General features: G+C 37.4%; 1 protein-coding gene across 1 annotated transcript in view; it reads right to left on the minus strand.

Moving 5' to 3' along the window:
• The window catches only part of TC2N (tandem C2 domains, nuclear), a 51,290-nt gene that overhangs the window by 4,178 nt on the left and 34,418 nt on the right, over positions 1–12,694 (minus strand). The window contains 6 exon segments of the mRNA XM_032237601.1: positions 389–588; positions 1,599–1,713; positions 3,716–3,907; positions 4,050–4,166; positions 10,639–10,739; positions 12,332–12,410. Of these exon segments, the coding sequence (XP_032093492.1) occupies positions 389–588; positions 1,599–1,713; positions 3,716–3,907; positions 4,050–4,166; positions 10,639–10,739; positions 12,332–12,410 (804 nt within the window).

Consider the following 12,694-nt stretch of genomic DNA (forward strand, 5'->3'; position numbering starts at 1 on the left):
ACTTCCTGACAATTTATAGAATGGAATGGAATGGAAATTTGTATCTCCTGACAATTAGTTGTAAATCTGAGATTTCTGATATAAAGTTGCATAAGAGGAAATTGTTTATGGTACAAAATTATTTATTCATAATGAGATAAAAATTTTAAAAGATATAGCAATGAAATTGAATCCATATTTAAAGAAATTTCTGAATATCAACTGGCTAGACAATATTCAGCAAAATCTGGAGGGTTTCAGGCTTCCTATTCCTGTTTTATTTCAATCAGGATTATATTAATGGTAACATTTGGGGGGGGGGTAAAAAGCAAAATTCATGGTCTACATACATTTTAAGTTTAGAATTCAGAAACTTTTGCATTGGGTGTCATGGGGGGGGGGGACTAACCTGTCCCAGGAAATGTTTTCTTCTCACTGAGCTTCTACTGTAGAGTTTGATGAGAAAGTTTATTCCATGTTCATTCTGGCTCACAGGAAACATCAGGGTTTCTCCCCATTTTACTTGACTGTTAGTAGATTTCAGCAGACGAGTTTTTTTCTTATCAACCAATCCTTCAGTGCTGAGCATCACAATCTTTACAAAAAAATCTACGATAGAATTAACAACATTTTTGGGGGAATGTTTTCACTGTGTGAAGTTTGAAATCCAAAAGTGAAAGAATATGTTATTGTTAATTATAATACGATTGGCAAATGGGGAGAGAGGGACACCCCCCCAGGAGAGGGTGGATGCATTTTAAGGCATAGACATTCACTCCTCACCCTTTGGAAACAAGACTCTGCTCACTGGAAAGCAGCTTCAGTTCCCAGTATTAGACTGTTAGAAAAACCAATGGAATTCACCTTTCTACTTAAAGTGCAGCTTTGTTGCTTTTTGGCCCACTGACATACTTTCTGAAGTGAGACTATTTCCTAATGAAAGCTTTCCGGACGATGGAGTTTTCCCTGTTAAATTTCTCCATGTCAGTCAATGAGTGTAACAGAAAATGTAGCCTATTGCTATCTTGACTGCAACATCCCCATACCTGTATAAATCTACTCAAACCTCTAAGCCAGAGGTGGGTTGCTGCCGGTTCAGCTGAATCGGTAGTGGAATTCAGGCCTGGGTTGCAGAATGGGCAGCAACCCAGGCCTGCCACAACCCTGAACTGATTCCCTCCCTGCCGCTTGGCCACTGCCATTTTAGATTTTGTTGAATGTGCGTGCGCAGTTCACTGTAAATTGTTCTGCACATGGGCACAGAACAATTTACATTGAAGAGCGCATGTGCATGTTGCATGCGGGTTGCGAACCAGCAGTAATGCCGGCAGCAACTCACCCCTGCTATAAGCGTATTTGAATATTAAATAACGGGCTTTAAGGAAGCATATTTTAAAACAGAAAGGATCAACTGACAGGATGCAGAAGAAATGGCTTCTTTTTAGTTTTACTTTTATGTATGTGAGAAGCCCAGATAGTAAATCAAGATATGTCATGCCTTTATATAAAAGCCATTATACAATCATAAAGGAACAATAGCAGCCACACAGAGATGTCTGGTTTTGTATTTAAACGTGCTCTAGTTCATGGAATTTGACCAATAAGACTATAGTATTTACTTGAAGACAATGGTGTGGATGAACTTGGAAGGTTCTGAGCTTCCAGGATTTGCAACTGGATCCGGCTGTTTACTGCTTGAAAACAGGTGCCTATTTTCAATTCTGCAGAACACACCTGCACAGAGAGTCAAAGAGCAAATAAATGGTCCATCTTCTTCTTAGCCAACATTTTGTTACACAGGTGTGAAGTGAAAAGATCAGACCTTCCATTTTGACAAAGAAACATCAGTTTAATCAAACAGTAGCTGTATCTTTTTTTAAATACCGGATAATGCTACTTTTGTATGCTATAGAATTATAAATCCGAATCCTTCCAAATTTGGCAGAATCAAGATTGGGATTTTTAAAAAACCCTATTGCCGGGGTGGCGAACTTATGGCATGTGTGCCATAGGTGGCACGCGGACCATTTGTCAGGGCATGCGAGGTGCTGCCCTGTCAGCTGACCAGTGCACATGCGTGCGCTGGCCAGCTGAGTTCACCCTTTTTTAAAGCCATTTTTTGCCCTCCCCAGGCTCCAGGGGATTTATAGGAGCCTGGGAAAGGCGAAAAGAGCCTCCCTCGCCCCCCCCCCCGAGGCCCTCCGAAAGCTTCATGAGCTTCCCTGAAGCCTCCAGAGCGCAAAAAACTGGCCCTACAGGCAAACCGGAAATTCAGGAACAGACTTCTGGTTTGCTCGGAGGGTCATTTTGACTGCTCTGAAGGCTTCAGGGAAGCCTCCTGAAGGTCCCTGAATCCTTCGGAACGCTTAAAACGTCCCTCCGAGCAAACCAGAAGTGACTTCCGGTTTGCTCAGAGGGTCGTTTTGACTGCTTCGGAGGCTTCAGGGAAGCCTCCTGAAGGTCCCTGAAGCCTCTGGAGGGCTTCTGGGAGGGGCAGGGAGCTGTTTTCGCCCACCTCAGGCTCCTATAAAGCCTCTGGATCCTGGGGAGGGCGAAAAAAGCATGCAAAAAATGGGGGGGAGCACCTGTAGTGCACACATGCGTACTGGGGGAGTTGTGCATTCCATTATGGGTGCGGCATGCCCACACACGACCCCCCTGCACTCCCCCCACTAATGGCAAATGGGTCAAAAAAGGTTCACCATCTCTGCCCTATTGTACATGTTTTGTGGAAAGTGCTGTCAGGATTTCTGTAGAATCTCTCCATTTTTTAAATAGCAGGATCTTTTTCCAGATTATAAACTGTTTTTTAAAAAACTGCCTTACATTTCTAAATACTTTTTCATGAGGTTGGGATGACCTTTGTTTCATGGAATTCATTTCCTGGTTCTTTAGAGCCACTTCTGGCAGATGTTAATAAGTGAAGCTACAATATAATATTGTGTGAAGTTCTATAGTGATGAAGTTTTATAATTAAAATACTTTCATTATTAATGTAACTCCATTTTAGACAAATGCCAATCTCTTACTTATGAAGAGTAAAGGAGATGGGCTTGATAGATATTTTCAAGAACGCTTGCCACACAAAAAGAACTTATGAATTGTAGGAAGCAAGATAATATTCAGAAGCAGACAAATACTTCTATGATTCATAGAGTAAATGAAAGAGGGTAACTGCCTTGTAAGAATCTCTCACTGTAGGCTATCTCAAGAAATTATAGTTTTAATTTTCTTGTGGAGATATCAGCTGTTCAAGGTAGGCCAGACCAGAGAAAATCAACAGACTTATTAAGGCCATCCTTTTCGAAACAGGCCAAATTGTTACATAAACCAGTCTATGAATAAAAACTACTATTAGAGATATAAAGCTATTGTGAATTTATAGCTAGGATGGAGATGAATTTATAACAGGTGAAGGGGAAGAAGGAGTTGCAACATCTAAAGAATTATAAGCTTTGCACCCTGTTTATAATTTTTCAGACATTAACTCTAGATGAAAAGGAACAGGTTGCAATTTGACAATGGGAGAAACAAGTGTGGAAGACTTAGCTGTTAGGGGCTACAAGTAAGGGCCCTCTTTTCTCTCCCTCCTCCCAGCATTGGGGGCTCCTGACAGAAGCAGGGAAGAATCAATGAATGTAAACAAAAGGACCCAACAAAAACCAATTCTAGATTTCTGTTCCTGCATAAAGCCCCATGTATTCCCTTCAAGAATCCTTGGGATATTTTAACTTACTGAAGCTTTGGAAGGAGGTGTTATCATCAGCCAATAATCCATTTCCTGTGAACTGAGATCACGCAGGGATAAAATACATTCTCCTATAGTTTTTTTCTTGGGAATCAGGGATTGTACTTTGAACACAAGTCTTGCAGTCTGGAGAAGTTGCAGTTTAATAGCAAACACAAAGGTTTCCATGAACTGGATGTCCTAGAAGCAAGTGACAGTCAAATGTGATATTTGGGGGGAAAAATCCTTTCCATAATCACTCGTCTCTCTGCTTTTATCAATTCACATATTATAAATAGAAGAATTTTGAAATAGATTTTGTTTTTTTTTAAGTGCCACTTACATTGGAAGCTTCTTTTGCTAAACATCTGAACTGCACTGGTTTGTGTAGGGTGAGGATTCCTTTGATGGAAATTTGAGGGTGTTCTTCACAAGTAGATGACCAGTTCAAATCTTTGCACTACAAAATTGAAAATTAAACAATGCAAACTAGGAAAACACAACTACATGCTTAGTCTCCTTCTGTCCATTTGCTTTATTTATGATTAACATTACCATTCATCTTACTATAAAATATGGTTCTTCAACTTCATAAAATCTCAAAGCAACTGAACCATCAATGTTGCCAAATTATTGCTTTAAATAATTATTGCTGAAAAAGTGGTTTAATACTGGCTGTCTAAGATATACGTTACAATAATGCCTCTTTCTCATACTTTCATGAATACAGAATAGTTAATAATCATGAATTAACACAATAAAAATTATAATGAATTGAAGTAGGTTAAAGCACAAAGTACTCTCTTTCCAAATAATGTTATGTCTAAAGATGTACTCTGAACATACAGTCTCAATTCAATTCCTTTCATTTTCAAATAAAAGGATTTCATGCATTTCCTGTCAACTGAGATCACGCAGGGGTAAAATACATTTTCCTATAGTTTTTTTCCTGGGAATCAGGGATTGTACTTTGAACACAATTCTAGTTTTACGTCTATATCCAGAGTAGATGTGATGGAAGATGTTCCAGCTCAGTATAAAGCAGTTTGTATGGTGTTTCCTCTATTGCTAATAAAAATCTAGCTAGATCAATAATGATGCTAATATATATCATAAAAAGTGCCACTGTCCATTAAGACTTGTTAGATGGAGCCATTGTTGAGTGGAGGAATTATATCCTCCCTTCACACAAGGGGTCTGTTTGTGTTTGTTTGTGTGTGTGTGTGTGTCTGTGTGTCTGTGTGTGTGATGATGATTTTTTTAAACATATTTCTTTTTACAGTTGGTGTTTTATATGATTGCGCCTGCCCACTGTCACAGTTGGTGAGACAGGCAATTGTACAAATTCAATAAATAAATAAAAATAAAAAATGTCTTATTGTTCCCAGGATGTGGTACTCAGGATGTGTATGGGATTACACAAAGACAGATACAGTAGATGGGGCTGCCTGTGAGTGTGTATGTGTATGTGTGTTTCTATATCAGCAAAAAGAGGAACTGAATGGGGTTTTGGGAAGTTATGCATAATAATTAATGAAAATCTCACACATATTTTCATTGTTTTATTTAGAATGGTTATCATTTAAAACAATTTATTAAGCTTTCCAGTGGATGCTTCTATTTTTTCATGCAGGAGCCAAATGCACCAATCTTGAATGAAACCTGGATAACATGAAATTAAAGTAGGGTGAGACAAAATTTTAAAAAAGCTGCACATATTATTTGTCTGCTTAATTTGAATCTGTGCAGTAAGTGTACAGTGTTTATTCAATAGCAAATAGAACCATTGTGGTTTTTAGAACTGTGGTTGTCAGCCTAATGGCTCTTGCCTAACAGCTGAGTTTAGGGTATAAACTAGATTTTTTCCCCACAAGTGCCCCAAATGGAACCATTGAAGAACCAGTAACAAGAGAGTTCAGAAATATAATATTACAAGTGTCCTATAACACTAGGCTCCAAATTGGGGGCCAGGATTTGACTGTTTTGAAAGAAATACCACCTCAAATGCTAAGAGCCAGGAGAGACTATGCTTTTTTAGTGGAAGAACTCAGAAACCGTCAGATACAGTACAGATGGGACGCACCATTTGATATTATATTTACATTTGACAAGCAAAGATATCGTCTCAACTCCGTATGGAAAGCTCGAGATTTTTATCACAATATTTTGAAGGCAGGACACCCTGCACCATCTGGATCTGGAGAAAGATCACTAGAAGGACAAGCCAGACAGCAAACCACACAACTACCAGACAAGATGTACCATCTCCCCTCCCCAGAAGGGCAAGGTGTTATGGAACAAAGACCTAGCCGTATGACTACCAGACGAATGGAAAAACAAGCTAAAAGGCAACAACCTCAACAATCACCGGCCATCGATCAAGGAGTTACAGCAACAAGCTCAGAAGCCGTGGGAGGAGCTAGGCCAAAGGTTAAACAGGCCATGCAGGAGGCTCTAAAAAAGCTTCAGGTAACCAAAGATGACAACTAAGATTCTAACATGGAATGTTAATGGACTGATTCTCCACAGAAGAGAAGAAAATATTTCACTATCTTAAACAGTTTAAGAATGATATAATTTGTTTGCAAGAAACTCATATCAAATCAACTGATCAAAAATATTTGATTAACTCAAAACTTGGTCAACATTTTGTAGCTTCTGCTATGGAAAAGAAAATGGTATAGTTGTATACTTAAGAAAAGACATCAAAGCTGAATTAATTGAAGCAGATCCCTTTGGAAGATATATTGCGTTAGATCTAATCTTAGAAGGGAAAAAGACATTACTCTTGGGAATTTATGCTCCTAATCAACAGCAAGATGGATTCTATAGAAATCTTCATGCTAATTTAGTACAGTAGGACTATAGGTCTTGTATACTAGTGGGTGATTGGAATGGTGTGATAGACACGAAAAGAGATAAGAAGACCTCTCACCCAAATACTAAGATGCGAGCAAAGCTACCCAAATCTTTTTTTGACATGATGGACGACTTTGAATTGAGAGATATTTGGCAAGAAAGAAACGCAGAGGAATGTGATTTCACTTTCTTTTCTGATAGACATCAATCCCTTTCAAGGATTGATTTTATACTAATCACTAATGATTTGCTTTCTAGGGTGAAGAAGACAAAGATTGCAGCTAGGGTCCTTTCGGATCATAACCCAGTTTGGATGGAATTGGGAAGGGCAGTGCAGGCAAGAAGATCTTGGAGATTGAATGAAAACTTATTTAGATATGAAAAGTATATTAATGATTGTAAAAAATTGTTATCTGAATACTTCATTTTGAATATGAATAAGGGTACACCTATGGAATTTGTATGGGATGCAAGCAAAGCGTATATGAGAGGAGTGCTGATGAATATAAATAAAGCACATAGATATAAACAAGGGCTAAAATGAACAGAATTGGAAGAGGAAATTAAGAGGAAAGAGTTGGAGTTAACAATGAATCCAGGCAATACAAAGGTTAAGGAAGCAATCACCATATTAAAATCTCAATTTGACATGTTGATCTCTGACCAGGTAGCCACTAGTTTATTATATGCAAAACACAATACTTTTTGTAACACAAACAAACCTGGCAGATGGTTGGCTTATCAGATTAGGAAAAAAAAGAAAACTCGAAATATATCTAAACTGACCTACAGAGGGAAGGAGGCATTTCAACAGGAGGAGATTCAAAAGGCATTTTGGGAATTCTTTACAGAATTGTATAAAGGGGATAAAATTAATGGTTTAGATATAGACAAATATTTAGACAAAGAGAAAATACCCTCAGTTAGAGAAGAGCACAGGCAAAAATTGAACCAACCAATAACCTCAGGGGAAATTTTGCAGGTAATTAAGCAACTAAAGTTTGGGGAAGCACCAGGTACAGATGGTTTGACAGCAGTTTACTATAAAAATTTAAAGTTAGAAATGGTAGAACCTCTTAGAGAATTATTTAATGATTCAAACGGAAGGTACGGTGCCTCCATCTTGGAAGACAGCGTTTATATCTTTGATACCCAAAGAAGATCAAGATACTACCCAACCAAAAATTATAGACCTATCTCATTACTCAATGTAGATTATAAAATTTTACTAAAATACTAGCAAATAGGTTAATGCTGGTTATTCAACAATTGATATACACCGACCAAACAGGTTTATACAGGGGGAGACAGATGAAAAGTAACATTAGATTAATTATTAATGCATTAGAATATTTGGGAAAGAACAACCAAATTCCTGCTGCGTTCATATTTTTGGATGCTGAGAAGGCCTTTGATCGAGTTAACTGGCAATTTTTGTTGAAGATACTGCAAAAAATGCAGATAGGAGACAGTTTTTTACAGTCAATTAAAGCAATATACCAACAGCAAACAGCACAAATCATAGTCAATGGAAGTTTAACAGACTCTTTTCAAATTGGAAAAAATACAAGACAGGGCTGTCCTTTGTCCCCACTATTGTTTATTATAACTCTGGAAGTATTGTTGAATAAAATACGGGGCTTGGATGGTCTAAAAGGGATCAAGATTAGGCAGCAAGAATACAGAGTGCGTGCTTTTGCGGATGACTTGGTCATAATATTGGAACAACCACAGGAATCCAGTATGGTTTTCATGAATAGGATTAATCAATATGGTCGAATGTCTGGTTTTAAAATAAATTTAGGAAAAACAAAAATATTAGCTATAAATATGAATACTAAACAAAAGGAAGAACTAGGAGGGATGCTAGGATGTGAGGTAGTCAAAAAAGTCAAATATCTTGGAGTTAATATTTTAATTTCAAATGGGAAACTATATAAGCATAATTATGAACTACTTTGGCATAGTATAGAGATAGAGATGAAAAAATGGGAGAAATTGCACTTATCTTTGCTGGGTAGGATAGCGGCAGTGAAAATGAACATCTTACCAAAATTTTTATTTCTCTTCCAAATGTTACCCATACTTTAAAAAGATGCGAATCTTTTAGAATGGCAGAAGGGTATCAACAAATTTGTATGGGCAGGAAAGAAGCCGAGGGTAAAGCTGAAAATAATGCAAGATGTACACGAGAGAGGAGGCTTGAAATTACCTAACCTAAAACTATATTATGATGCAGTGGCGCTATCTGTAATTAGTGATTGGACTCATTTAACTAATGATAGAATATTGAATATTGAGGGATACGATTTGGTATATGGTTGGCATGCTTACTTGTTATTCAACAAAATTGGACAAGAATTTTAAAAGTCATATTTTAAGAAATGCTTTACTGCGGGTCTGGAGAAAATACCAATATAAATTAAATGACAAGATACCCATGTGGGCAATTCCTAGACATGCAATTGAAAATATGAATATAGCACAAAAACAGGATAGAATTACCTACAGACAGCTTCTCATTTTGGAAAGGGGGGTACTACAACTAAAATCTTTAGAGGTATTAAAAGAGGAGAAGGTAGTTCAAACATGGTTCCAGTATGGGCAATTACAGGCCAGGTGGAAAATAGATCAAAAATTGGTTTTTATCCAAGTTGAGGATAATCTGTTTAAACAAATAAGAGATCAAAGCTTAATGCATATAAAGAGGATATATAATGTATTAATACAGATGGATTTGGAAACAGAATTAGTTAAAGATTGCATGATAAAGTGGGCTCAAATATTGAAGAACCAATAATGTTGGATACATGGGAAAGCATCTGGGTAAGAAATGTGAAATTTACAGAAGCTCAAAACTTGAGAGAAATTTTTATAAGATGTTCTATAGATGGCATTTAGATCCTAAAAAGCTGGCTTCTATGTATCCGAATTTACAGCCTAAATGTTGGAGATGTGGTTCTCTCGATGCTACATATTTTCATATATGGTGGATCTGCCAATGGTTAAGGCATTTTGGATAAAAATATGGTGGATTATGCAAAATATCTTTAAAAGAAGGATAAAGTTTACTCCTCAGTTATTTTTACTAGGTATAAGTACTGACTTTACAGTGGTAGAGACTAACTTGATTCTGTACCTAATAACGGCAGCAAGACTGTTGGTGGCGCAATATTGGAAGAAGGAAGACTTGCCTACAACTCAAGAATGGACATTGAAAGTTACAAATTTAGCCGAGATGGCTAAAATATCGGCATATTTTAAAGATCATTCAAATGAGAGATATAAACGAGACTGGAAAAAATGGATTGACTATATACAAAACAAATACAGGACTAAGAAATTCCAGATAGCCTATGCTTAAGATCAGGAATGATTTAAATTGTTTAAAGTTAGTTTAGCAAGAAGAAGCTTAGATCAATGTAGAGATGTTATTAACCTTTTTTAAAATATTTTTTTCTTTCTCAATATATTTTAGACTGTGTTTGTTAAAAATCTATACCATGTACGGGCTCTGGGAAGTCGGGGGGAGAGGGAGGTGGGGGTTGGAGGGGAGGGTGGGGGGAGGGAGGGATATATACTAGGTTAGATTTCAATGTAATGTGACTTCACATGTATACTGTTTTTCTATAATTTCTCTGTAAAAATAGGATAAGTTAAGTACACTGACATATAGTGGAAATACACCAAGGGGAGGAGGAGTGGGATAGAAGAAAGATGGGTAGAGAGGGACGGGGGAGAGGATGGGAGGGAGGGTGAGAAGGAAGGGAGGGAGTGGATCGGGAGAGAGGAGTGGTAGAGGGGGAGAGGAAGTAGGGTAGAGGGGGATGATGGAGGGAAGATAGAAAGTTGGAGGGGGGTGGAAGAAAGAGGTGTAGGGAGAGTGGAGGAGGTATATTGGGTTTGTATTTTTTGGGGTATTGTTGACAAGAGGAATTGCTGCGATTATTGTTTAATGTTGTATGGCGCCAGCTATGCACAGTATATATGTGAGTGTATGAAAATGAAAAATGGAAAATAAAAACTTTTAAACATGAAGAACCAGTAACTGAATGCTTTTTAGGATTACTTACTTTCAAGATGGTGATCCATATCTGTTCCACAGGAAAAAGGTAGCACACCTTCACGTTCAGCCTGCCAAATTCTCTTTCATCACCTGATAATGTAATTGTATCTGGAGATAAATCCAAAAACACTTTTGGAACTTGTTCTCAAAGGCTGAAAAAACATTAGTTTATCCAGTGAAGTCAGACTTTAAAAAAAAAAAATCTGTTCTCATTACTAAAATATTTCTCCCTACCTGCCAGGATATGTCAGCTGTTATGTATAAGGAAATACATGTGTTTGATAGAAATCAAATTTGTCAGTGTTTCAGCTGTTTATGGTTAATCCTGCCTTAATGCATCATAAAAAGTGTTTTCAAAACTACATTAACAAGATAGTGGGTTGCCAACATTCTTCAGCATACACCTGCACTGGCAGAACCAGACAGATTAACCTTTTCACCACTCTTGTATCATTCTGTCAAGCAAAGTTTATGCTAAAAGGAACAGGAACAGGCAAATGAATCTAAAACAATGTACCATGCTAGGTTTCTGAAAGTACTTTTTTAAGTCTACAGCAATCTTCGCCAACCTGCCATTTTTCAGATGCAGTAGGATTGCAGTAGAATTCTGAGCAAGGATGAATTAAGACAGGATGCACTGCATCAACAACACGTTCAATAAAGTTCACTCCAGTGCAGTCTGAGGAATATTTCTTTACACTAATAAAACGTTGCTTCCTTGCTGTCAGCTTTGGAGCAGTGATTTTATGAGCTTCAACTTGACATGGCATTTCATTCTCTTAATCCTTTTATTTTCTACGTGGAAACCTTAATATTTGCCTATTTCCTATAGACAGAGGTGGTTTTTTTTGCTTCAGTGGATTTTCCCAGTCCTTGGCCCGCATTTTCCCCAGCCCAGGAGTGTCAAACTGGCAGCCTGTGGGCCAGATGTGTCCCATGCAGGCCAAGCCCACCCCAGCTCCACGAATGGAAAAAAATGTCGTGAAATGTCACGTGATGGCAATGTGACACCACAAGTTTGACATCCGTGCCCTAACCATTCAGAATTTCCAATGATTCCCCCCCACACACTAAAGCATTGGCTTTTGAAGGGATTATATGGTTAAGCCACTCCACATTTGTACCAATTCATATTGTAGTTACATATTTGAGTTTGCATAGGTAAAGAAGTTTCCATGTGGAGAATAAGGAGATCAGCAAACCACTTTTATGAACTTTTTCTACTCTGGATATATTAGCTTTTCATTAAAGGGAGAGAATTTCTTTCTTTTTTAATACAGAGTATTAAAAATGTGTATCATATGCTTCTATTTATTATATCAAATATTGTAGTCTAGAAAGTAATGCAACATATTTTAACTAGGTCTTATATTTGTTGGGTTCAATCAACTTAAGTTAAGGCTTAAGGCTATTCCAACCTATATTTTTCTTCTGGTGAAGTCTATTTTTAACTGTCATTAAGATACCAGTGTAACTTCCACTTCTAACAAAGCTAGAAAAAGAAGTATAACAGAAATTCTGGAACTTCTAAGTCAAAATATATTTTGATTTTATAAAAACATAATGTAGGGACCTACATTGGCCTACATCTATAGCCTGCTTGTACCAGGTATTTCTGGACTTTACAGACCCCTCTCATCATATGAGGCCAGTTTGCCAGATTTCTACCAGAAGACAGACAAGAAAATAGTGCTCATTACCTAAACTCCTGTTACTACCTTGTGAATTCTTTCTGGAGGAGATGCTGCTTAGTGTACTGGAGGCGGAATCATATCTCTTCTAGGAAAAAAGAAAGCCTGATTAGTAAATAAAAAATAAAACAAGAACAAGGAAATACAGAACTAGCTGTGAGATTGAAATATATTAAGGAATTACAGGTAGTTCTCAACTTATGACTGATTGTTTAACAACAATTCAGTTATGACAGACTCAGAAAAAGTGACTCACAACTTGTCCTCAAGGTTACAACCATTGCACTACCCCTGCAGTCATATGATTGCAATTCAGGCACTTTGCAACTGGCTTGTATTTATGACAGTTGCAGTATCTTAGTTATGCTATCG

Source organism: Thamnophis elegans, chromosome 1, assembly GCF_009769535.1.
Source record: "Thamnophis elegans isolate rThaEle1 chromosome 1, rThaEle1.pri, whole genome shotgun sequence".
NCBI classification, from domain to species: Eukaryota; Metazoa; Chordata; class Lepidosauria; order Squamata; family Colubridae; genus Thamnophis; species Thamnophis elegans.